General features: G+C 53.6%; 1 protein-coding gene across 2 annotated transcripts in view; it reads left to right on the top strand.

The window, feature by feature from the left end:
- Positions 1-8470: 8470 nt before the first annotated feature.
- The window catches only part of USP36 (ubiquitin specific peptidase 36), a 39004-nt gene continuing 20643 nt past the window's right edge, over positions 8471-26831 (top strand). Inside the window, exons 1-6 of one of the 2 annotated variants that reach the window (XM_080827388.1) lie at positions 8471-8630; positions 10935-11095; positions 13801-14062; positions 14608-14829; positions 21474-21584; positions 22261-22363. In XM_080827388.1, the coding sequence (XP_080683514.1) occupies positions 13810-14062; positions 14608-14829; positions 21474-21584; positions 22261-22363 (689 nt within the window). In that variant the 5' untranslated portion in view covers positions 8471-8630; positions 10935-11095; positions 13801-13809. Of the gene's footprint in view, positions 8631-10934; positions 11096-13732; positions 14063-14607; positions 14830-21473; positions 21585-22260; positions 22364-26831 lie in introns of those variants that run through there. The other variant, XM_080827389.1, reaches the window with a different exon arrangement.

Raw genomic sequence — 26831 nt, 5'->3', positions numbered from 1 at the left:
TTTAGGTCAAATGTGACTTCCGTGAAACACTTCCCATTATGGAAATTTTCAAACAAACAAACAAAATGCAGAGAATGATCTGACAAACTCCACGCTCCCGTGACCTGGTTATTATCTGAGCTTTCTCCGTCTTTGCAAACAATTTTGAATCGGTTTGGGGACCCACATGCGGGGTGAACAGACTGTTAGGGGGTCTCAAGACGCCATTCTTCCCCCCTCAGCCTCACTAATCCTGTGGAAAGGAACGTGCATGGGGACTTGGGTCCGAACCTCCAACAGACACTCTAGGATCCAACGTGGAGGGTCCCGGGGCCAGCCACCGGGCCTGGTTAAAACCTCTAGAAGTTTGAGCACCGCTAGCTTTTCCCTGATCCAACTCAACGACAAAACTGTGGGGCTATGGATGTTTTATTGGGGTCAGTTTTTTTACGGACAGCTTGCTGTTACCACAGATTTGAAACTTTATGAACAGGTTCTATCTTTAGCCTCGGGTTCGAGCTCAGAGCTGACCCACAGCTCGCCTTGCCCCGCTCGGTTGCTGTGAGTCATTCGCCGTGAAAGGCCGCCCTTTGATTTGGGGAAACCATCAGCTCTGCTAGCAGATTTTCTCCTTTGGGAAACAAACTGGGAAAGAAAAAAGACATTCAGAAACACGACTGTATCTGTTTTCATTCCATAATGATGGAGAGGAATATTCCTCTCTGATGAAGTGAAACAAAAAAGGGAGGCAAATCCCAGTCTGAGTCGGCTACATGGCGGGGTGTCCGGTGGGCGGGCAATGCAGAGAATGATCGAGCGGGTTCGAGGATGGGATCCAAGGTGGGATGCAGAGGCAATGCTGCATACGGGACCCAGAAGGAAAGCCAAAAGCTTAATGTTTATTTTTGTTCCACTCAGGATGTTTGGCTTTACCCCTCCAATCGAAGTTTGTAGGGGGGCGGGGGGAGGGGAGCTCCACGTGTAAGATTCCAGCCAGGGCGTCTCAACAGAGACCTAGCCCCGGGGGTTTTTACTGGGTGCTGGTCATGCAGGGATCCTGTGCCCAGTGTGTAGCAGAATTCCGGCCTCCCAGAAGGAAAGCAGGTGTTCAGCATAAACGAACATTTGAGACACAGGATCCTTTTTTTGTTGTCTTTTCTGTTTTCTTAAGAAGGCTCCACACCCACCATGGGGTTCGAAATCACAGCCCCGAGACCAAAAGTCACAAACTCCACCAACTGAACAGGGCAGGTTCCCCAGGATCCCTTCTTACCAGAGGATGGGGGAGCCCTCCCGAAATCCGAGTTCCCAGACACCAACCCCAGACGCAGGCCTTCTGCAGGAGAGCGGCCCCAGGCCCACTGTGGGACTCTTGCACACAAGCCCTGCCCCTTTCCTGTTCACGACCTCTCCCCAGGCTCCGGAGACGCTGATGCTAAACCCCCACCGACGACTGCTTAGCAAATCATTCTAATGATAGTAACCCCAGTCAAAGCTCACGTTTAGTCCATGCCAGGACTGGCATCAAGGGCTTCAAATCCATTATCCTGGGTGACACTTGCCAACTCTGCGAAGTCTGTGTCCTCATCTCTCTTCATTGGCCGATAAAGAGTCTGAGGCCTCGAGAGGTCAGTTTCCGGGGCACCCGGCCAGTAAGCACCGGGGCTGGGATCGAACAGGGACACTTTAGAGAGAGAAGGAGGGTGCTTTCCAAGAGGGGGTCAATAGGCATAAACCAGGACTGCCCCGAGAAAACCAGGGTGTGGTGGCCCCTGTCATTGTAGAACACCTTCCCCAGGCACACCAGGTGCATTGACCCCCCCTGCCCCCCTCCCCCCGCAGATGCTAGGGCTTGGCACTGGATGCAGCAGCCCTCAACGCCCAGGGCCCAAAAGACTTCTGACTTCCTATGATCTGGGAGCAAAAGTATACCAGCCACAGAGATGCTGGGTGCCGTAGCAAACCCAGCATCCCAGGGCATTTCTATTTTGTTTTTGTTTTGTTTTGTTTTGTTTTTTGTTTTTGATAGAAGTATATTTTCTTTTATATACAAAACTGAAGTCCCAAAAAATGGTTTGTTGAAGTAGCTATCAATAAGATGTGAAATCATTTTTCCTTTGCATTGGTTAAAACAGCCAGGGAATGCCAATCAGTTCCCCTTCCACTAACAGCATATAAATACAGTGACAGGACTACTTTTAGAACAGAATAAACAACTTTAAAGAAAGGAAATTAAATTAATTTTAAACTAAGGTAAACATTTTACCAATAAATAAGTCTCTTTAAAAGGTAGCATCTTTATCCTACAGTCTTGGGCATAACATATACATCAATTTAAAAAATAAAATTTCTCCCACAATAGTAATTCCAGGTGTTAATGCAACAAGCTATGGAGTGAAATTATTTTAATGCAACTTGAAAAAAAAATTCTAGGATCAAAAATAAAATTTTTTTAAAATGACACTTTTCTAAAATTGTACATACTAAAATAATTGACTAATACTTTGTTACAGAAAGTAATTAAAACTATTTTGGTATTCCAATATATTCCTTAAAAAATGGTTAAAAAAAAGTTTCATACACCAAAACTGGAACAGTGTTTATAATTCTGTTTATAGCTATGAAATGGTAATCAAATTCTACTTAAAACCACCAATGATGAAATATACTTAAAAAAAATAAACATTTGGTCTTACAATCTTTAATATTGGTTAGAAAACAGACTGATGTTTGCTGCTCATGGAAGTTATTTTAATCCAATGTGCAAAAAAAAAAAAGTGCAGCTTCCTACTTTTACTTGAAATACATAAGACCAACACTTCTACACTATTTACACACTTGAAAAGATTTTCAATTTATTAATTTAAGTAACGCTATTACATCTCCTTCATAGATAAATCACGTGCTGCAGAGAGCCCAAAAGCTTGATGACATTCTCTTAAATGACACAAATGTATCTGAAGAAGCATACCTGTTCTTGTCCTGATTTTGACCCTAAATAAAAACCCAATTTCAAAATCAATTAAGAATCATTTTGATCTAGAAAAATCTTCCAGTTGTTGCAAACGGGAAAACCTCGTCCCTGAGAGCCAGGATCCTATTCCCCCTTTGTGATCCCTCTAACAACTGGTCTACCCCAAAACCCCATCTGTTGCAAGGTGGCAATGCCCCAAAAGAGAGGAACAAAAAGAATTCAGCCCCCAGACCACCGTCATTCCTGTGGGTTTACTCAGCCTTTGCTCGGGACCTGTGATGCCATCTTTTGGTGTCGGTGTGGGCCATCAAAATGAAGAAACCCGCTTTAGCAAAGCAACCGTTATTTGTCCACAAAAACAGTGAAAAACAGTGATAGAAAATTAACACACCAAATATAAATCTAATACTGTTCTGCAATTCTGGAACTTGTTTTTGTATCCGCGCAGTGTTCTTGGTCAACCACCCACCAGTATTTTTTGCATCTACATGACGTACTTTTTTCACGTTATTAAAAATGCTGTTTTGCCCATAAGTCCCAGGGCATTTCTTGTCAAGACCAGTGGGGATGTCTGCTGGGTGACCTTCCGCGGCCGATTCAGGAACCTGGGCTCTTGCCCTCTTGTCCCCACCACCTTCTGAAGCCTCAGGGTCCTTCCTTTTCAGCCAGAAAGAGGAGGGAGGGATGCCTGGCAGATTCTCAGCCTCTGGCTTAGGAGTGACCCCGGCACCTCCTCTTCCAGACTCTGGAGAGAATTAGTCATTATTGAACTCACTCCAGGCAGCTTCTGGCCTTGGGTCCCCTGGACCTGTACCCACCTCCTTCCCAGGCAGGCCCAGAGACGGCAAGGGACAGTCTAACAGAACCTGCTCTCTGGGCAACCCTGGGCGGCGGTGGAGCTCAGAGGGTCCAATGCGAGGTGGTACCGGGATTTAAAAGAGAAGGTCTTGCACACTCTTGAAAAATGTATAGAATCAGTCCTGAGCCAAACGTGGATACACGCCTTGCTTCAAAAGCACAGTAACTGTGCTGTGCAAAGTAACATTGTGTTACAGAGAACAACGCTCGGGTCCTAAGGAAATGAATGAAACAGGAAAGAATGAAGCGAGAGGCAGCGGGGGCGGGGGGGGGGGTGTGAATTTGGGGGGAGGGTGGTGGGTTTGTGGCAAGGAGGGGGAGGTGTCATGAGGGCCGTGGGATACATATGGGGACAGTGAAGATTCAAGTGGGGTTTCGGTGTCAGCAGTTGGGCATAGCTACTTCTAAGCACACAGAAAATGCACATCTGCGCGTTGATGCTGACTTCATTTGTTTGTTTGTTTTTAAGAGAGAAAACTGCCTTGGGAGGGAAGGAGGAGGCAGGCCAGTGACCAGCACAGGAATTTAAGGCCTGTTGGCTACTTTTTGGCCAAACCACCAAACATGTTCATGAAAAAGTAAGATCTTTATGGGCCAAATCCAACAGCAGGCCATCCATAGTCCAAGGAGAGAAGATCTAAAATGGCTCTGGGAATCTGCTGTGTGGCTTTTCCTTGGTGAACACAGCCAGAGAAGGGCTTGGATCTTAATTTGGCAGTGTTTAGAAATGGGGAAACTGTTAGGGTTGGGTAGGCCCAGCCAGAACAACTCCTAGGAACCTGAACTCACAACGACTGATGTAAAAGTCAGAATTATTAATTTACGGTGAGAGACGCGAGTTAGATCACTCCAGAAATTAGCACATATCTTTGGACAGCCACAGGTGACTTCCGGATACTGTTAATCTGTTAATGTACATTATTTCTGTTTTTTTTTAATTTAATTTTATTTTTTCAGTGTTCCAAGATTCATTGTTTAATTGTACATTATTTCTTTTTTTTTTTAATTTTTAAAGTTTTGTTATTTGAGAGAGAGAGAGAGAGAGACCGCACAAGAGGGGAGAAGGTCAGAGGGAGAAACAGACTCCCCACAGAACTGGGAGCCCGATGCGGGACTTGATCCTGGAACTACAGGATCATGACCTGAGCCAAAGTCAGTGGCTTAACCAATTAAGCCACCCAGGCGCCCAATTGTACATTATTTCTTAAATTCTCATTTGATTAATTTTGGTTATAGCTTTTTTGGTTTTGTTTTGAGTCTACCTTATTCTTTTACCTTCAGTGTTTCTCTACTTTTCTTCTTCTGGATTTAGAGATTATTCGTTGTCTCATCTTGGGCATTTCATTTTCTGTTTGGTTGGGTTCATAGACATTTATGCACCATATACCTGCAAAGCACTCAGATGAGTGAGACATCGTGAGAGCTTTACCAGTCATCAAGGGGAGGGAGAAGTCGAGAGAACATTCCAACTGAATCTGAAAATGGAATGTACAGCAGGCCCAGGGCAACACCTGCCCCCAATGGCAGGGATGGAGGAAATCCAGGAAGACTTCCTGGAAGAGGTAGTGCCTGAGGAGGCTGTAAAGGGGAAGTGGGAAAGGGAATTTAGGCCAAAGACCAGCATGAGCCTGGAGCAGAGATAACCTGATTAGGGCCTACAGGGCATTTGGATTTAGCTCTGCGAAAGGATCTGGGAGTGGGGGGCGGGGGCGGGATGAGGAAGAAAAAGCAGGCAAGGAGCCAGCCTCCAGGGGCCATTAGAGACCAGGTTAAGGAGAGCTTGACTTTCCCATCAGCTTCAGGAGATGGGGAAGGGCTCAGACAGGCGCACAGTGTTTTTGGGTAGGCCTTTTGAACATATATATATATATATATATATATATATATATTTTTTTTTTTTTTTTTTAAATTTGACAGAGACATAGCAAGAGAGGGAACACAAGCAGGGGGAGGGGGAGAGGGAGAAGCAGGCTTCCTGCTGAGCAGGGAGGCTGATGTGGGGCTCGACCCCAGGACCCTGGGATCATGACCTGAGCCGAAGGCAGACACTTAACCGACTGAGCCACTTAGGCGCCCCTGAACATGTTCTTCTATTTGGCAGTTCGGGTGATGGATTCGGCCATTCCAGTAATGCAGCTGAAGATGGAGAGGCGCTCTATTTGGGCAATTAGGCGGAAGGAAGAGAGTGGTTTGAGGATTATTTGAGAGTAAAATGAGCACAATTTGTTGCTGGATGATTTACATGGGGTGAGGGAAAGAGAGGAGACCAGGATGCTCTTGGCCAGGAAGGTGGGTGTTAGGGTCTGTATCAACCTGGGTCCAATCAGAACACCGAAACCGCTCCGTACAGCCTTTAAACCAGAGGGGATTAATACCGGGCTTGGTTACATCGTGATGGCAGCCCAACCAGAGGACAACCAGCCGCTGTTAGCACTTCCTGACCAGAGCCCAGGGAGGGGAGGGTTTGGAGAGGGCGGGAAGCTGGAACCACTGTGCACCTCTCTGGTTGGAGCAGAGAGGGAGGGAGAGGAAGGTCCTGCCCTCCAGTCTCCCAGTGACCCCCAGTGGCTAGATACTCCTGGACACCAGGGAGCCTGGAAAGCGGGAAAGGGCAAGGATCTGGTCTGAATCCTAGCATAGCAGCCCAAGGGGCACAGGGCAGAAAAAGAGAGGCAGCTTAGGGGAGGTGGGGGGATGCAGCCGTTTCTGGGCATGGTGAGTTTGAAGTGCCTGTGAATCCTGCAGGGAGACGACCAGCAGGCACTTCCTGGGCCCACCATTCCAAAGATCGGGGGGACGAGGTCTGTATGTGCACATGTGGCATTTACTGGACTACAGGTCTAGTTAGAGTGGTGAGAGCCATAGCCATGGATGGGCTGAGGGGTGCTTCTTCCTTCCAGGAAACCTCTAACTTTTTCTTCCAAAATGCTTGCACCATTTATACTCCCAGCCGTCTCACAGAGTCTACTTTGCTTCACATTCTCTCCAACATGTAGTCTTTTTAATTTTAGCTCTTCTAGTGGGTGTGAAATGGCCCTCGGTGTGGTTTTAATTTGCATTTCTCTGGTAGCATTTGAGACTGAGCACTTTAGGAAAGGCCCACGTGAACATACCTCAAGGAGGTACCGCTCTGAGGCTTCTTTGAGAGAATCTGAAGGGGGAGTTAGGGTGGGAATGTGGCTGGCCAAAGGCTCTTCCCAACTTCTAGGTCTCAGATTACACTCCCAGGCAGGATGGAGGCCCATCTCTCATCTCATCAGAATTTGGGGTTTCCTCCCAGGGCTTGGCTACAGGTGTGAACTTGGAGCCTGATAAACCCCGGGCTGAAACCCTCACATCATCGCTTGCTTGCCGGGATGGTGCACACTCAGTTTTCTCATCTGTAAAATGGGAACAGTATCTTTTCGTAGGCTTGCCATGGGAATTGAAGCGTATCACGTTGGCAAAGCAGCCAACTAGGTATGGGAGACGTAGCATCAGCTCAGCAATGGAAGAAGCATTGTCTGCAGTTTTCTCAAGACCTGCTGGGGATCGCCTTTGCTCCACAGACGAGGGAAGGGAGGCCTAGGTTAGTTACCTCCAAAGCAACCTGCTCATTAGGGCAGCTTTGGGATAAAGCCCAGTGTCCTCAGCCCCTTCCAACCTGCCCTCACGCCGTATCACTCGCGGATACACAGGGTCAGGCGTGAGGCCTGTCTTTGTTTGAGTCACTGTTCCAACGATTCCAACGACTCGTTGATTCGGTGACGGGCGCAGAACCCATCACACCAGGAACCCACGTCCATCTTCAGCTTTTGAGGTTCTCACAAGGCTCGGGCTCAGGCTCCTCCAGGGTCGTTCCTGTCCGTTTGCTTTTGCAAGACACCAGCGCCCGCGTCGTGAGTACAGGGGGAGTCCTGTCCGGTTACACCTCTTGTCACCCTCCATCCCCGGCCCCAACTGCAAGGGCTGCGTGGGGCGCGGGCTGCCCCAGCGACTCACCCGCCCGCTCCAGACCGCCCGGCCGGGAAAGACCAGGCGTCGTGTGCAGGAGGTCGTCGTCTGGGGGGCGTCGGTTATTCCCCCTCGGCCCGTGAGAGTGCCAGGCCCGGGCCGGCTCGGAGGCCCCCCCCCACCCCCCCGGAGCCCGGGAGATCGGGAAGGAACGGCTCGGGTGAAAGGAGCCTTAAAGACGCTGCAGGAGCGGCGCGCCCTTCCCAGCGCTCCACCGGGGGCCGCAGGTGACCGTCCCGGGGTCAGCAAGGGGCCGGGCACCGCGAGCGCCGCGCAGCCCGGACACTTCCTCCCCTACGCCCGCGCCCTTCACCCCAAAGCTCCGCTCGGCCTCCCCTGCTGCCCTCATCGCTCCCCGTCCGCGTCCAGGTCACTAAAGGGCTCCGGGGAGGGAGGCCGAGGCCCCGCGCCCGGACCCCGAGCTCCGAGGCTGCGCCCGCCGCGCGCCCGCGGCAGACCCGGAAGCGGCCGCCTCACGTGCTCTCCGGGAACACGCCGGGCTCCGGCCCAGGGGGCGGGGCGACTCCGGCTCTGCGTGTTTGCGTCATCGCGTAGGCTGGAGGGGCCGCGGGGGGGGGGCAGGGGTGACGTATCGGCCACGTAGAACGGCTGTGGGCGGGCCCAGGGAGCGGGGACGCAGCTAGCCCCGTCTCTTAAAGCCACCACGACCTTCCGAGTCCCGCAGCGCGGGCCGCCGGTCGCGGCGCCTTTAAGCGTCGCCGTGACACGTGTGTGAGGCGCCCGAGGCCCGGATGGTGCGCGTGCGGGGCCCGGGCCGAGTAGACGCCAGCGCCGCGGGCCTGCAGCCGGGCCCGCCGAGGGCCGGGTAGGCTGGGGCCGGGTCTCGGCGGCGCGCAGGCCGACGGGAGGCTGCGCGTCCGGCCGGGTGGAGGGCTTCGGCGGGGCCGGGGGCGCGGGAAGGTGCGGCCTGCAGCGGGGCGCACCGGGGGAGACGCGGGCGCGCGGCCGCGAGGGGCGAGGGGGCCCGTGGGGGAGGGCCCAGGGCTACTACGTTAGCGAGGGGTTCGGGGACGTGCTGTCCGGGAGAGGCTTGGGGGTCCGCGGGGAGGTCGGGGGCGCGCGGTCTGCGAGGGCTCTGGGGTCCTCGGGGAGGTCAGGGGCGCACGGTCCGCAAGGGCTCAGGATCCGCAGGGAAGGCCCAGGGCTGCGCAGTCCGCGAGGGGCTGGGGGGTCCGCAGAGAGGGTCGGGAGGCATGCTCTTTGCTGTTCCCGGGGAACCCCGGCCGGTGGTGAGGGAGAGAGCTGCCCCAGCCAGGAGCCCCAGGGACTCGGGGAAGGCGGTGGTCTCTGTCGGTCTTGGGCACAGCCCTTTCCCAGGGAAGCATCACTGATGCTGGACCCAGACTTTCCCTGGCATGCCTTCAGTCAAAATCTGGAGGAGCCTGTTCAGGGCAGCACTGCTGAAATTTCATTTTTCCCCCCCTTTTAGTAAGAAATGTGCGAGAGACTTATCCCTGGAGAGAGTAACCTTCTTCAGGGTCATGGTTATGGTGAATGTGGGTGGGTGGGGACAAGCTGTGGAGTTGTAAAATACCCCGTGTTTAATTCGGGAGATTTGAGCCTCCCGTGGGGTACTAGGGGCAAGACAGATGAGCGAGGAAAGCATGGTGGCCAGCCTGCTTTCTGTAAGAGACGCCTAGAATCAGGCCTCCAAGGAGAGGGAGGCTCTGCTTACCCTTTCCCGGCTGGAGACCGGTGTTCTGCAGGCTCTGCGGGGCCTGGAGGCCCCTGTGAAAGTGCCCCTGGGAGGCCCCAGGCTCTGTCCATCTGGGCTCCTCCCCCACTAGCACGTGGTTGACCCTGTGAGTCTTGGGTGCATTTCATCCCGGAAAAGTGCATTTAGAGGGAGGAGGGCGAGAGAATGTGCTTGAAGGGTGTTCTGCCCATGCTGTTTCCCTCCTCCTGGAGGTGGAAATGGGCCTGGAGGAGCCTGAGCTGTTCCTGGCCGGTGGAGCAGAGGGAGCATCCTTGCCGGGTTTTGAAGTGTGTCCTGTGGAATGTGTACATCAGAGGGCCTGCTGATTCCAAGGACATTTTTCTCTGGGTTCCTACCCCTCAGAGAAAGCGCATTTTTTTGGTTATTGTTGATGTTTTGGGTGGAACTGGCGACATAGAGGTCGATCTTTGTCAGAAATTGAAAAATTGCTCAAAATCTCTGACTTCCACCGTGAGGAGTAGGCCGTGGGATAGATGTTCTTTAAATCTCTTCTCTTGAAATAAATTGGGTTATTATCTGCCGAGTTCTGTTTGTCGTCTTGCTGTTTGGTTCCCGAACATTTGCCCTTGGACCCATGTCCGCCTGTCCACATGGAGGTACGAGTTTCGACTAAGACAGGGATATTAAAAGGAGATTTTTGTGAGACTGGAAGCTTCACCTTACCGATTGGCTTTTATTCTGAGACCGTGTTCTTTATGTCCCCCATTTATTTTGGTGTTGGTCTATTTTTATTTACGGCTGTGAGACATGATGTATCTGAAATTTGCTGTCAATAACGTGGGGACAGGAGAGGAATCAGGAGTGGGCCTGCGTAGTAATTACTGATGCTGGATAAGGGGAGCATGGTGGTCCCCGTGTTGTTCCCACCACCTTGTACATATTTGAATGCTTCCACAGCAAAAAACTTTTAAGTATTTTAATTTTATGTAGTTACAGTGTTGGTGGATGGTAGTTAAAGGAAACAAATCTGCACTTAGCAGAGTGAAAATAGGATAATGCTTACTGCTCCTTCGATCCTTTTCCTTGGGGTTTTTTTGTTTTGTTTTGTTTTTTGGAAATTCTGGCTTATGAAATCTGGAAGTCGGACCTTTCACTCTTTGGAAAGTGATTTAGACTGGAGTTCACTGAAGATTTTTGTTCGCTGGGCTGGTCACGGGACTGAAGGTTAAGATACCAAGCCAAGGGCGGTGTTTTCCTATCACGCACATTGTAGTAACTTGTAGCCAGTCCGTTCAGTTCTTCCCCAGACTCCCCGAATCCACCCAGCACCATTCATACTCCTTCAGACAGACTCTTCCAGACAGACAGCCTGCCTTCCCGCCCCGGGTCGGTGCCCTGGGGCTGAGATGGTGGAAGAGAGCGGCCTCACGTGGTGCCCTGTTCACCGCACAGGTTCTGACGCCCCTTCGGGACCACGGACTTGCAGCTTTGGTGATCTCACAGGCGCAGCCGAGGAGCTCATGAACCGGAGGGTCCTGCCCTGCACCTGCCCAGTCTGGCCGGAACCTGACCCCATGCTGCAGCCTCAACACGCCCGAGGTCAGCCGTCCCAGGTGAGCCAGCACAGGCTTTGGAGGCGTTCTTCATTTCCCCACGTCGCTGGCTTGTAGCCCAGGAGCAATGCTTCAGTGGGTGGGAACACTTTGATAAGTCCCTTTGGGAAAGGTTCTTTTATTTCCTCAAATCAAAGAACTTATGCTTGCTTTTTTTTTAAATTTTTTTTTTTTTAAGATTTTATTTATTTGACACAGACACACACAGAGAGGGCACACAAGTAGGGGGAGTGGGAGAGGGAGTACAGGTCTCCTGCTGAGCAGGGAGCTGGTTGCAGGGCTCAATCCCAGGACCCTGCATCACAACCTGAGCCGAAGGCAGATGCTTAATGACTGAACCACCCAGGCGCCCCTTGTGCTTGCTCCTTTTTTTTTTTTTTTTTTAAGATTTTATTTATTTATTTGACAGGTAGAGATCACAAGTAGGCAGAGAGGCAGGCAGAGAGAGAGGAGGAAGCAGGCTCCCCGCTCAGCAGGGAGCCCGACGTGGGGCTCGATCCCAGGACCCTGGGATCATGACCTGAGCCGAAGGCAGAGGCTTTAACCCACTGAGCCACCCAGGGGCCCCTGTGCTTGCTCTTTAAAAAAAAAAAAAATAAGCCTCTTACATTTATACTCATTGCAGATTTTTTTTTTAAGATTTTATTTATTTATTTGACAGAGAGAGAGATCACAAGCAGGCAGAGAGGCAGAGGAGAGAGGGGAAGCAGGCTCCCTGCTGAGCAGAGAGCCCGATGCGGGGCTCGATCCCAGGACCCTGGGATCATGACCTGAGCCGAAGGCAGAGGCTTAACCCACTGAGCCACCCAGGTGCCCCGCAGATTTTCTTTTTAAAAGGTTTTATTTTTTTTTTAATTTTTTTTTAATTTTTTTTTTTTAATTTACTTATTTGACAGACCACAAGTAGGCAGAGAGGCAGGCAGAGAGAGAGGAGGAAGCAGGCTCCCCACCGAGCAGAGAGCCCGATGTGGGGCTCGATCCCAGGACGCCGGGATCATGACCCGAGCCGAAGGCAGAGGCCTAAACCACTGAGCCACCCAGGCGCCCCTAAAAGGTTTTATTTTTAACTAATCTCTCCACCCAACATGGGGCTCGAACCTTCAGCCCCAAGATGAAGAGGCTCTCTCTGTACGGACACAGCCAGCCAGATGCCCCTGAAGAAATTTTTTTTTAAAGATTTTATTTATTTATTTGACAGAGACAGAGAGTGTGCGCACAAACAGGGGGAGCCACAGGCAGAGGGAGAAGTGGGCTTCCTAACGAGCAGGGAGCCCGATGCGGGGCTCAATCCCAGGACCCTGGGATCACGACCCGAGCCGAAGGCAGACACCCAACCAACTAAACCCCCAAGTGTGCCTCCCCCTGCCCACACAAGTTTTTATAGATAAAGAAATTTCACCCGTGTGGGGAGTGAGATGCTCCATAAGGATACATTTGAACGGCTTAGTAAGAGATGCTGTCACTAAGTTTCAGGCTCCTCCTGCCCCGGCAGTCCCCTGTGGCTGGCTGGATGCCGGATACCTAACGGAGTCCTCCTTTTTCTGATGACAGTGAGCAGTTAAGCCACTTATTTTTCTAACTGTGACTCAGATTGCCTTTGAGCTCTGGCTGGGATGGTTGAGTTGAAAGGTAGTGACTTGCAGTCAGAGGTGACGGGGGGATTCCTGGTCAATCGTGTTTCCAGCACTGCAGCCCGCTCTCACCGTGGTAACCTCAAACCCACCTTTGGTGCTGCTTTCAGCCCCTGTTTTACACAGAATAGGGGAGCTGGGAGGTCACAGTGGTTGTCCCTGGAATTTAGGGCCGATAGGTGCAGGAATAAGCCAGGCCTGCTGCTCTCCGCCCGGAGCCGTCATTTCCCTCTTGAGATTTGGGTGTCTTGCGTGTACCGTGCCAGTCCCACCACTGTCCCGGCTCCCCTCCCTCACTTTCAGAACGATCATCTGTACAAGCGCTGTCTGATAACACAGGCCATACGTATAATTTAAAATCTTCTGGTAGCCACGTTAAATAATAAAAAGCAAGTGAAATTGATTTTCACATTCCTTAACCCAGTGTGTGTAAAATATTATCATTTCAGCCTGTAACCAGGCTCAGAATTATTGAGATGTTTTACATTCTTACACCAAGTCTTCGAGATCTGTGGCGTGTGTTGCACTTACAGTGCGTGTTGGTGTGGACTCACAGCGTTTCAGTGATGACCTGTGACCTCTGGCCTTCATTTGGAAGAGCATGAGCCTGAGCACAACGGCGTGCTCCGAAACTCACCACGCTCGTTCTGGAAGCATGTGGGTCTGTGTGTGCAGCTGTAGCGTCTTCCGAGCACCAGTGTTCCCCTGTTCTTGAGCAGACGTTAGGACCACGTGGTCACCCCCGAAGGAGATGGCACCAAGCCGAGCCCCGTAGTCGCTCAACAAGGACATTCACACTGCGGGGCCCCTCCGGCTTCCCAGCGCCACCATCTTTAGTCTCTTTAGTGCTGTTTGTGGAAGCGCCTTCCCTTCCTGATGGAGGTGTGGGCTCTGTCACGGCGGTCGGTAGCGTGTCTCCGTGTCTCACGCCTCCTTCGTGGGGCTGGCAGCCAAGCCAGAGTAGCCGTGGTGGTGCTCAGCGTCCGGAAAGACCAGAGGGGACTTTCAGAGAAGTGACGCTTTGTTCCTGGGACTTAGTTACTCGTCACTCTGTGCTCCTTCTTGTCCCCACAGTGACGCGCCATGCCCATAGTCGATAAGCTGAAGGAGGCCCTGAAGCCCGGCCGCAAGGACTCGGCCGACGATGGGGAGCTGGGGAAGCTTCTGGCCTCCTCTGCCAAGAAGGTCCTTTTGCAGAAGATCGAGTTCGAGCCAGCCAGCAAGAGTTTCTCCTATCAGCTGGAGTCCTTAAAGAGCAAATATGTCTTGCTGAACCCTAAAACGGAGGGAGCGAGTCGCCACAGGAGTGCGGACGAGCCACAGGCCAGGAGACAGGGTACGGACGTCCGGGCGGCGGGCAGAAGGGGCCTCGCCCTTGTGTGTTGGCCGTGCGGTGGACGGAGTATTGACAGATTAGGAGGAACAAGGGCAGAATGCGGTCGGAGTGGGGACACTTCTCTGGGGTCGGTGCTCTATAGTTACAGAAGTAGTGACGCGGGGTTGCCTCACGATGGCATCTGTATCTTTAGGAACCCTTGGGACTGTGTGTGTGTGATAGCATCAAAAGCGGGGCCAGGAAACGAGCGGGAGAAACGGGCCGGGCTTCGGAGTGCTGAGGCCTGGCTCCAGCTCTTCGTTCCCCGGGTGTCGTCTCCTCCTCCATGGAGGGCTCCTGGAATTCCAGACCTGAGCAGTCCGCGGGAGCCACGGGATGACTGGGTTTTCGGCGGGGCTTTCTAGTAACTTCCAGGGGACACCGGTTACCCTTTGCCACCGCGTCTTGGCAGGCGCACGCCAAGTGTGCCTGTCGGCAATTTCTTTTTCATGACCCACCTGGGCGCAGACCTAAGCCCTGCTTTCCGCCCTGTCCCTTTCTCACAGGCAGCGACCACGCGTACGAGAGCGGCGGTGATGGCGTCCCCGCCCCGCAGAAAGTGCTCTTCCCCACGGAGCGGCTGTCGCTAAAGTGGGAGCGGGTTTACCGCGTGGGAGCGGGGCTTCACAACCTCGGCAACACCTGCTTCCTGAACTCGACTCTCCAGTGCTTGACCTACACCCCGCCTCTGGCCGGCTACCTGCTCTCCAAGGAGCACACTCGCAACTGTGAGTGCCGCTGGCGGCTGCGGGTGGGCCGGGAGGCGGGGGGACCGGCCGGTCTCCTGGGGAGATGGACCCATGTGGCCGTGGTGCTAGCAGCCCTCGGTCGGGGGCGGATTCGGGAGCGGAGCCCACGACGTAGCGGCTGATCAGATCTCCATCCGCCGCGTGCCCGCTGTGGGCCGGGCCGTGGGAGCCGGGCACTGGGGTAGAGTGTTGGTCCCCGCCTGTTCTGGGAATGAGTACCCAAGGGGAGAAAGGTGTTTTTAAAAACCCGTCCAAAACATGTACCTTTGATGACCCCGCATCCGCGGGGGTACCCGTCTGTGCTGTGTCCCTTACGAGGTACTCCCCAGAGGAGAGATGTGAGAGGGCAAAGCGGGAATAAAATGTCACGGAGCGATACCAGAGCAAGCAGAAAGCCTTCTGACTATTCAAAAATTAGGTTGGTGGTTAAAAATCTTCCCATGAAGAAAATACGAGGCTGAGATGCTTTCTGGGCGAGCTTTATGAAAATTTAGAGAAACAGATTCTGCCAGAGAACAGAGAACCCTCAGCTCACTTCATTAGATTCTTGGGTAACAGAATTAAGCAGGTACAGGAGGAGAAAGCAACAGTACGGTCCCATTTACGAGTGTGGTTACAGAACTTCTAGACCGAATACTGCCACAGGCAGTCGTCTCTGCCGCACGGCGAGCAGCTCGTGTTCGTCCTGGTAATGCAGGGCTGTTCTGAGTGTGACCGTGGAGCGCACACAGCACGGCAGGCGAGCCCACGCCTCCGGAGGTGGGCCTGCTGGGCCCTGTCCTGGCTCTGCCCCCGAAGTGCTGTGATCCCTGGAATGTTACCTAACCTTCTAGAAGCTTCCTGTTCCTCATCGGCCAAGGAATAATATCATCTCCCCAACAGAGCTCTTGGGAAGCTTGAACGACTGACGTAAAGCGCTCAGAATAGTACTTGGCGCACGGTAAGCTACGGAAGAGACTGCTAATTTTGCTTCCTCAATTACTGTATCGACAGATTGAAAGAGAGAGAGAGGTCGCCTGAAAGTAAAGCCCCCAGAAGAAGTTTATGATAAACTAGCGAAGGAGCAGCAGGAGGGAGTTCCCTTACCTTGACAAGGGGCGTCTACTAAGCCCTACAGACAAAGCGCTCTAGGTAGGAAAATGTTGGAAGCACACCCTTCAGAACGCAGAGGGAAGCAAGGGCCCCTCGCCACTCGTGCTGAAGCTGCGTCGGTGCTACCCCAGCCGTGACCTAGAGGCAAAAGGAAGGAGTGCGCTGTTGTTCCCTGAAGATGACATCCCTGCATTGAAGAGTGAGAGAATCTAAGTAGAAATTCGGCAGTGTGACGAGATACGACATTAGTATAAAAAAAAGTTAGTTGAATTTTTCTACACCAAATAACAAAGTTTTTAAAAAATTTTGCCACTAGAGGGGTGCCTGGGTGGCTCAGTGGGTTAAAGCCTCTGCCTTCGGCTCAGGCCATGGTCTCAGGGTCCTGGGATCGAGTCCCGCATCAGGCTCTCTGCTCAGCAGGGAGCCTGCCTCCCCCTCTCTCCGCCTGCCTCTCTGCCTACTTGTCTCTGTCAAATAAATAAAATCTTAAAAAAAAATTTTTTTTGCCACTGTAAAATTTAGAATCACAACAAAAGCGATAGAGCATCTGGGTTTCAATTTACCAAGAAATCCTTCACTGGAAGACATGACACGGTCGTCTACATACCTGAAGAGAGCTGCCTTCAGAGGGAATCCTCACTATCACAAAATGTGGATTCTCCCCCAATTAACATGACTCCACCTGATTCTAACATTTATGTGGAAAAGCAGGGCGAAGGACCCCAAATCACAAGACACCTGAAGGAGACTGAGAAGAGAGGCACCTTCGCAACTATGAGGTCTTGTCAAGTTAGATTAAGACATCGTAGTTTTGGGTCAGGGAGGGACCTGCTCACCGAAGGAACGGAATAGAGCCCGGGGACCTGCGAACACCTGGAGGTTCTTCACGTGTCTCCCATTTGAGATAAACAAAACCTTACAAGAACTCGGGCTTACGTATGGAAGAAGCGAATAGGATCCCCATTTCACGGCATACCTGTGCACAAAGAACGCGTTAAAAATTTGATATCAAAAGTAAATGTTAGATTCTTACAACAAACATTGGCAAATCTCCTTCTGACCTTGGGGTGGGAGATTTTTTAAGGCTCAGAAGGCACCAACTATAAAAGAAAAATGACACATTCAGCTGCATTGAAGTTAACATTTGTTCCCAGAAAACACCTAAAAGGCAAACAGGGAGCTATGAACTGATGGCAAGACCCAGGACACACAACCCACAAAGGATCGCTACCAAGAATGTGGAAATAATTCAGACCAACAAGGGAAAGAGCACTCACAAAACAAAAGAAAATTATGAACCGGCATTTTACAGAAGAGAAAACTCGTGGTCAGAGTGTAGGGAGAGACGGGAACCAGGGACATGCTCTCGAAGTGGTGACAGGTGCAGTGACACCTTTGCGATGGGTGTGCCTGCAGAGGCCGAGTGGTACTAAGTGTCAGCATGAGGATGAGTGAGAACCTTCTATGCTTGTCTGACCTGGCCTCACCTTCAGGCAGCCTACCAGCCAGCGGTTCTCCACCCGCAGAAGAGCTCTGGTCGGTGCCTGCCGGGACGCCTGTGTAAAATCGTCTGTAGGCAGCAAACTAAGATGCTCAGGTGCCCATCAGCAGGACGGATGCTTAAAACGCGGCCTAGGCCCCTGCCTGAGTCGCAGTGAGGCAGGGGAAAGGAGGACCGCTCCGTGCGCGCAGCCGCCTAATACCCAGAAAAGCCCCGAAGATTGCGTCCAGCCTGAATGGTTATTCATGGAGTTGGAAAGCAAGACGATACAGTGTTTAGGTATCCACGTAGGGGATAAGACTTAAAAAATGACTTTTTTAAATTGGTGAACAATGAAGATAAGTCAGGAAGTCGGGATAGAGCCAGAGGCAGGGAGGTGGGAGCAAGAGAGGGGCTGCGTTAAGATACGTGCTTGTGTCATGTGTTCGGGGAGGTTCATTATGTTACTTTTTTTTAAATGAGCGAAAGGTGACATGCGATGGAAATGGCATTTCAAGCATCTTGTGATCGTGATGGCTCCGCGGTGGCTGGAGTTGACATACCGAGGCACCGGCCCCCGGCAGATGAAGTCGGTCACAAATCTGTTTCGGTAGTGACCTTGGTGATGTCGCGGGCGTTCTGGGTAGACTTTTAGCAAGACTTGACTGGGCTGGCATTGTGGGTGTTTTTGTTTTTTTGTCTTTTTAAGCCTTTTTTTTTTTTAGAGGGAGGGAGTGCGCACGGTGGGGGGAGGGACACAGTGGGGGAGAGAGACTCTCAAGCTGACTCAGAGGCCCAGTGCAGAGCCTGAGGCGGGGCTCAGTCCGGTGACCCTGAGGTCATGACCTGAGCTCAAATCAAGAGTCAGACACTCAGCGGACTGAGCCCCCCGGCACCCGGCACCGTTCTTCTCTCGTGACTGTGGTGAGGAGACCCCGCTGTCCGGACGTAGGTCGCTCTGTCCTTGTCTTGTTCACCCGGCTCCCTCGGCAGGACTTCCGTCGGCTCGGTTAGGGTTGGTGTAGCCAAAGTCGGTGACGCCGGAAATCCCCGTGACCCGCCACACGTACTCTGCAGCCTGTGGGAGCGAGGGCGTGAGGTGGAAGCAGCCGGGATTGGCCCCTCTTCGTGGTGGGCTCCCTCGCCCTCCCTCAGGACGCCTGTGCTGTGAAGGCCCCAGTGTCCCCCTGCATCGCTCTGAAACTCCGCACTTGTGAATGCTTGTGTTTAAGTTCTTTTTTTTTTTTTAAATATTTTATTTTATTTTATTTATTTGATAGAGAAAGATCACAAGTAGGCAGAGAGGCAGGCAGAGAGAGAGAGAGAAGCAGACTCCCCGCCGAGCAGAGAGCCCATGTGGGGCTCGATCCCCGGACCTGAGATCATGACCCGAGCTGAAGGCAGCGGCTTAACCCACTGAGCCACCCAGGCGCCCCTGTGTTTAAGTTCTTTTAATAACACGTTTTAGTTTTTTGCCTAAATTTGAGCCCCTCAGGCGTTATTGTCATTTTAAAAGTAAAGTAATTAAGGGTTATGGTTAGAAGAATCCTAAAAGCTCTGAAATGAGAAGTGAAAGTCTCCCCTTTTTGTAAAGGTGCTCATATAAACTTTTTCAAGAATCCTCCAGAGGGGTCATGTATATAATAGCATTTTTTAAAAAATTTTAAATTTTTTTAATTTGGGGGGGGTTAGCATTTTTAAATTTTTTATTTATTTTATTTAATTAATTTTTTAAAAGATTTTATCTATTTATTTGACAGAGATCACAAGTAGGCAGAGAGAGAGGGGAAAGCAGGCTCCCCACTGAGCAGAGAGCCTGACGTGGGGCTCGATCCCAGGACCCTGGGACCATGACCTGAGCCGAAGACAGACGCTTAACCTGAGCCACCCAGGCGCCCCTAGCATTTTTTTTTTAGATAAAATTTCGGTACTGTGGTAAATGCATATAATGTAAAATTTACCTTTATAAAAGTGTTTCTTTTAATTTTTTTCCCCTAAGTACTCCCTGTGTCCAGCGTGGGGCTCAAACTCACGACCGTTGGGTCGAGTCAAATGCTCCACCGAGCCAGCCGGGTGCCCCAGAATCGACCACTTCTGGGTGTACAGCTCAGAGGCATTAAAAACATTTACGTTATGGTGCAGCCATCCATCTCCAGAGCTCCTTCCTCTTCCCACACAGAAGCTCTGCCCCTTCAACCCTGGCTGCCCGTCCCCCTCCCCTAGCCCCTGGCGCCCACCCCGCTCCTTTCTGTCTGTGAGCCGGGCGACTGCAGCCACTTGCGGAACCGGAATCCTACGGTATTGATCTTCCAGCGCGTGGCCGGCTTCACGCGGCATCACATCCTCACGGTTCATCCGTGGTGGTGTGGCAGGTGTCAGACCTGCTTTTAAGGCTAAGGAATAATCCGTTGTGCGTACATCGTGTATTTCTTTCTTTTTTTTTTTTTTTAATTTTTATTTATTTATTTCACAGACAGAGATCACAAGTGGGCGGAGAGGCAGGCAGAGAGAGAGAGAAGCAGGCTCCCTGCCGAGCAGAGAGCCCGATGTGGGGCTCGATCCCAGGACCCTGGGATCATGACCTGAGCCGAAGGCAGAGGCTTTAACCCACTGAGCCACCCAGGTGCCCCACATCGTGTATTTCTTACCCATTCATTTGTTGGTGGACGCTTGCTTCTGTTAGGTCTTGTGAACAACGCTGGGAAGTCTGGTGCACAGAACCTGTTCGAGCCCTGCTTTCACTTCTTCTGCGCGTAAACCCAGAAGTGGGATTGCTGTTTGGGAATTCTGTTTTTAATTGTTTGAGGGAGCGTCCTCCTGTTTGCCACAGCTGCTGGAGCAGTGTGCATCCCCAGCAACAGTGCACAGCAAGCGGTCCCCATCCCTCCATATCTTTGCCAGCCCAAGCTGTGTTCTGTTTCTAAAGACCACGGGCTGCATGCTGCTTTGTTACTGACTTCGAGTGGGTCGAAGTACCTGGGTGAGGAGAGCTGTTGCACGGGGGAGGACAGCTGGTTTGGGGTACATTTTGTGTTACGACCGGGTCTGCTTGGGCAGTACTGGAGTGTATCTGAGACAGCACTGAACGTGGGTTTGCCCTTGAACCTAGAAGCCTGTGGTGAGTTTATGCCTTCGAGAAGGTTAGACACAGAGACAGGTGCAGGATTGTCTGTGATAGCAGGAACACGGAAGCATCCGTGTGTGTCAGCAGGAACCCGTACGTGAACTGTGGTCTCTCCGTTGGGTGAGAAACTAGTCTATGTGAAGGACCCAGAGCTGCGTCGGGACCACTGACCAGTACGTACCACATGGCGTAGTTTGTGCAAAGCAGGTTAACCACACCTGCTGCGTGTGGGTCTACACGTGTGTTGGCGCAGGGACTACGTTAACGGGAGCAGTGGGGACCCACTGAGGTTAGTGGTTCCTCCATCGAGAGACTCCGGGCAGTGCGATGGAGGGGATGTCACTGTGGCATTTTACTTTTGAAGACACCTCGACTGGAACTGAGTGGTACAGGCTTTGTGCTTTGTGTGTAAAAGATCTCTTAATTTGCAATAAAGGTTAGAAGGTACCACTCTCCAGCCTGCCGCCCAAGCGGCAACAGAGAGTTTCAGACGTGGCGGGGGCTGGTAGGCCGCGGCCTGTGGTCTTAGTCGGGCCCCCTTTGTAAGTCAAGTTCTGCTGGCGCCTGTTTCTGTACAGTCTGTGGCCACGCGCTCTGGCCACCTGCGCTCTCCGGAGGCAGAGCCATGTCGCCGTGGTCGGGGGATTCCATGTTTGAGGAGCAGACTCGGGGTTGTCGGGAATCCCTAGAACATTCTCACTGACCACGTGGCACAGGTTAGAAGGTAGATGAAATGTTGTAAGCTTCCTTTTGAGAATCAGACTTACTCTTCTTATCAGGAACTAGCACCAAGGGCACGTGGCGAGGGCTCGCATGGGTCAGCAGCACGAGCCCGGGGTGAGGTGTGTGTGGGGACCGCAGTCTGGATGGGGGCGTCAGGAGCGAGTGGGGAGCTCTGACCAACCAGGACCGCCTCGTGCCGTGCAGGTCACCAGGGCAGCTTCTGTATGCTGTGCCTCATGCAGAACCACATGGTCCAGGCCTTCGCCAACAGCGGCAACGCCATCAAGCCCGTCTCCTTCATCCGAGATCTGAAAAGTAAGAGTCCCCCGGCCCCAACCCGAGGGCAGCTCAGCCCGAGTCTGTGGTGGCGCTGGGGGCGCAAGGGCACTGGGGACGTGGGGAGGAGTCAGCAGCGAGCCCCAGGAGTCCTACGACCTCCCGTCACAGACTTCGGAGCACATGGTGGTACCGACTGAGGGGCTGGTGTGGGTCAGGAGGCAGGGGGGTGCTGACCCCTTAACGGACGCAGAAGCTCGGGCCAGCTGGGGGCTGTGTCTCAGGGAGGAGGGGGAGGCTGGGGCTTTTCCGAATGTCCCAGGACCAATTAGCACAGACCGCCTGTTCGCTCTGTAGAAGACACAGGTCAGTTGGTTTCTGAAACCTTGTGCGGTGTCCTTGTGACCTGCCTGTGCTCTGTGCCGGCTCCTGGAAAACGAGCTCACCAGTGGCTTTCCCACGCTTAGTGCCCGCTGGTGTGCGGCATCCGTGCCTTCCTGTGGAGTATGGACAGTGTGGGCCATCCGGTCACCTAAGAAAACCCCCGCCGCGAGCACTCGGGGTTGGGACACGGTTCCTGCTGAGCTCTTGGTTCCCTCACTTGCTGCTGGCCCCCGGGGACGGCGGGGGGTCGCCGATGAGCACACAGCGGTGGGAGACGGGGGAGAAGGCATGAGCTCGTCCTTGCCAGTCTGATGTTTCTCTCTCTCTTTAGAAATTGCTCGGCACTTCCGCTTTGGGAACCAAGAGGACGCACACGAGTTTCTCCGGTATATCGTGGATGCCATGCAGAAGGCCTGTTTGAACGGCTGCGCCAAGTATGTGCCTCCTCTTTCCTGAGGGGCTTCAGACCCCACTGCCGTGGAGGCAGCCAAAGCCTGTTCTCGGGGCGGCAGGCGTGCTCCACGGACACCCGGGTCAGGTCCCGCGCCTGCTGGAGCTCTGTCCAGGACCGCTCCTGCCGCCTGCGCGGCTCCACGCCGGGCCGGGGGCGGTGGCGGGCACCGAGGGGGAGCCCCGTCCCTGCAGCTCGCTGCGGGGAAGACGTTTTGGCAGGTCCTTCTGAGCGCCTTCAGCTGTTGTCCTGGACTCTTCCCATCTCTTAAAAACCACCTCGTGCTTGTGAGACAGGGTGGGTGGTAGGGATGCCAGCGTCTTCATGACAGCGCGGGGACATCTGAGGGTGGGAGGTGTATGACTGAGGCTTCGTTCTGCCTGGTTACGGTGTCTTCATTTCGGATTGGGAAGCAGAGACAAACGCGTGTGACAGGTCGCTGACTTCCTGCTACATCTTCCCTTTCGTGAAACAGTTACGGTCAGGGTTGTTTTTGTAGCTCCTGGCGCCTGGGTTCAGACAAAAGGAAATAGGCTGAAAATGCTCCCTGTTCCGGGGCTGTTGCTTGGGCTTGGGGTAGAACTGAGTCCTGGAATCTGGAAAAGCTCCTTAAACCGCTTAAGCATCAGGAATGTCCTGCAACAAAGTCGAGTAGTAGCCGTGATCATGGGAAACCTCTGGTCTCAGTGATGCGGTTCTTTTTAAACCCTGAGAAAACATCCCATGGGTTCCTCTGGCATCTGTCCCTCGCTGTACTGAGATGTGTATCGAGATCACGTGCTCTTCCGCTTCGGTCCCTACAGGCGGATCGACGCTGGGGCTGCCCTTCCGCACCTCTCCCCGCCCTGGGCTCTAGCTAACGATTTGAGCTCTTTGCCTATGTTCCCTGCGTGCCAGGCACTGGGTTCGCACTGGGTACTTCCAGGCGAAAGACTGGGTTCTCGGGTGGGAGGAGCTCAGAGAGTGAGGGGTAAGCCAGATATTGGCCATTGTCTACAAGGTCACGTGGTAAGTGCTGTAGCGGAGGGACCCTGGGAGCTGTTCCCAGGAGAATTCTGCTGCCCTCTTACCTGCAGGAGGCCTCCTAGGAGTTCCTGCAGGGCTCAGATGGGGGAGGGAGGAGGTAAGGAGTGTGGCTGGTCCTGGGGGAGGCCTGCAGGTGGGGAGGGCGTGGCCTCCCTGCCACACAGGTAGGTACAGCACATCCCCAGCAGAGGTTCCCAGCCCTGGTCATAGGGCAGAATCACCTGGGACGTTGAGGACGGCAGCTGACCATGCCACCGTGCCAGCCTTATTACCCAGATGCTCCAGGGATGGGAGAATCTGGGAGGGATGGGCCGGGCCGGTAGGTAGGATGGATAGGTTCAGGGTTTGGGCCTGTGGGCGGTGGGGTGGAGTCCACGTGTGTCGTCTGGGCAGCAGGGTGGGTGGCTGTGAGCCTTCGGTGGTCTGGGGCACAGAAGTGGCCGGGCGTTGGCAGAAGGATGAGTGTGGCTGACGTCAGGTGAGCCAGGTACGGCCCTGCCCCCGTGCGGGGGGTTGTGGGATGCTTTCCACATACCCATCCGCGAGAAAGGTGTCGGTGCTCTTCGTGAAATGAGAAAAAGTACGAGTCGCGTCAGCTGCACGAGCCAGTTTGATGTGCAGGTCAAAGTGACTTTCTTTCCTTTCGGTTCTGTCTGAGACTAGATGGACGTGTGGACAGAGTGCATTCATGCTATTTCTGCTTCGTGGGCCTCGCTGGTGCCGGCCTTGTGACCGGCGCGCACGGGACCTGACCCAGCGTGCTCTCCATCGGCGGGTGCTCTCCACCCGTCCGCCGTGAGACCTGCGGCTGCCTGCCCTGCCGTGCTCGCTTCCTCCGCCTTGGTCTCTGCGTCTGGCCGGAGTGTTTGGTCTCCTCTCCCTGGCAGGTGCTCGCCTCCCTGGGCCTCCTGGAGCTTTTTCTCTGTAGACGCGGCTGTGGTCACATACTGACACGGTCCCATCTTTGTTGAAAGCCTGTTTCTTTCGTAGGCGAGTTCAGCCCTTTGCCTCTGTTGTGACGACTGGAGTTGGGTCTTGACCTGGCCGTGATGCTGAGGTTTACAATGATGCCACGGCATCTTGGCCATGTTTCTCCCTCTTCTCCCTCTCTCCGGTTTCCCTTTGCGTGGCCACGTCTGAGCTGCCTTGCGGTACTCGGGAGACCTGGATCTCTGATCCGGTGACACCTCTCCCTGCACGCTCGTGCGTGGCCTCGCTCTTCTCTGGAGGGTGGTTCTGTGTGTCCGTGTTTGGGGGCCTGACACTTCCATCCTTCTGTCTCCTCCTGCCTCGTAGGTGCATCACCTCTTACCTTACTGTGTTCTCCTCCTGCGTTCGTCCCCAGCTTTGCTTCAATCTTTCCCCCATTCAGTAAGCCCGGGGTGGGTGGACCTGTCCTCCTGCCAGGGCTTCCCAGGTAGCCTGGGCTGGGGGATGCGGGGTTCCAGAAGCCCGAGGTCAGTCCCTCTCTTGACCTTGCAAGGACCTTACCAAGATGATTCAGGATCTTTTTTCACCTTTGAAAGCCCAGGGATTTCACTAGGAGCGTCTTTAGAGCTGACCATCGTCGGTCGGTTTGGTGGACACCTGACCAGGGACGACGAGAGGCTGCACCTGTGGCCCCGTCGACTTGGGCATCGTGGGCGCAGAAATCGTTTCTACCAGCCCGGGCGCGTCGCTGCCGAACGCCATCACTTGGTTCAGCTCAGTTTGAGTGTTGTGGCTCGAGAGCGCACGACGGTAAATGGGGCAGATGTCATGCATCCGTGTGTTGTGCCCCCGGGTGCGGTTTCCCCGGTGGGGTGTGCGCCCTGCCTCCTGTCCTCAGCGGGGACGCTCGCCGTCGTCAGAGCCCTGTCACCTCCGGAGCACATGACGGTATCGGCTCGCTGTTAAAGGCCTGCGTCGGGCGCTCCGGTCGCAGGGGTCTCCTGCAGGACCACCTTGTCTCTGGCGGCCTTGTTTTCCTCGACGTCCCCTCCGGCTGCTTTCCGCCTTGCCGTGCCCTCCCCCGCGCCCACTTAAATCTCTTCTCGCCTGGGCCCCTTGCCTTCCCACTTCGTTCCCAACGTGATTTCATCACTTCCCCACATTAGTTCACTTTCTCCATCCGCGAAACGTGTCACGCCGGTCTTTTTCTCCCTGGACGCCCGTTTGAGGGTTTTTAGGTGAGCTGGGGTTGCACCTTGCCCTTCCGTCTGCCTGGTGCTTGCTTCGGGGGCTGGTCCGCACAGACGAGGTCTGTGACTCTTGCTCACGTCTTCCTCTGCCCGTGCCCGGGTGGGACTGAGGCTGCTTCGGCACTACCCCTGGGTCCGGGGGTTTGCGTGCGTCTCGATCCAGGGTGCCTCGTGTCCCGGAGGCTAAGCACTGGACGGCCCCTGGCGTGGCCTGTGTCTTAGGACCCGGCAGGCTCCTCCTCCTGCCGGGGCTTCTGGGTGACTCCGGGGCTGCCTTCAGTCCCTGGTCTCTCCGTCGGTGTTCCCGAGACCAGCCTGCATCTCCAGCAGGGCTCCCGCAGGACTGCTGGAGGCAGCTTGCTGGAATCTGGCTTTTTTCCTCCTGACGGCTGGTTTGAGCTTGGAGCTTGCTCTGCCTCGGGGTCCCGAGAGCAGGTTCTGTGCGGTGGTTTGCTCCTCCTGTTCTAACGGCCAGGCCGGCTCGGGGCCGCCGGGATTTCAGCAGCCGCCATCACGTGTGGCAGGCCACAAGCTTCCGGTTTGTGCTGAGGTCATGTCCTCAATGGTTTGGGAAATTAAAACGTTCCTCCTCTTGGGACACCTGGGTGGCTCAGTCAATTAAGCTTCTGCCTTCCGCTTAGGTCATGAATCCAGGGTCCTGGGATCAAGTCCTGCATTGGGTTCCTTGCCCAGCAGGGAGCCTGCTTCTCCCTCTGCTTGTGCTCTCGCTCTCTCACTTTCAAATAAATAAGTAAAATCTTAAAAAAAAAAAAAATCTCTCCTCTTGACAAACGGCAGTAAAGATACACGGTCGCAGTTGGTTTTTTATTTTGTAATTTTGCAAAATGGAAGTATGTTCTTGTGTTGGTCCTCCACTACGTGCAGTCCCGCTCATCCGTGAGCTCCTGGAGTCTGGGCCACACTGTCATGCCTGGTCCCGTGGCTGGTCCCTTGGCCAGTCCCACACACTGCAGGGGGAGCCCAGCGCGGGGCATCATGTGGTTTATGCACTGGGTGGGAAGGAGAGCGCTGGGAGGTGGCACCACTGAGTGCCTGGCCAGGCCCAGGAGTCAGCAGTCAGGAGAGGCATCTGCAAAGCTGGGGGCTCAGGGGACCCTGGCAGAGAGGGGAGCGTGCCCGTGAGGGACCAGCTGCTCTGTCCAGGGCTGTCGTGTTCCAGCACAAAGACTACAGTCTACTGGGTTTGTGTCCCAGAGGAGACTCTGAGGGGGACCGTTTCTGAGC

This window comes from Martes martes, assembly GCF_963455335.1.
Source record: "Martes martes genome assembly, chromosome: 16".
Taxonomy (NCBI): domain Eukaryota; kingdom Metazoa; phylum Chordata; class Mammalia; order Carnivora; family Mustelidae; genus Martes; species Martes martes.
This window is presented reverse-complemented; position numbering and strand designations above follow the sequence as displayed.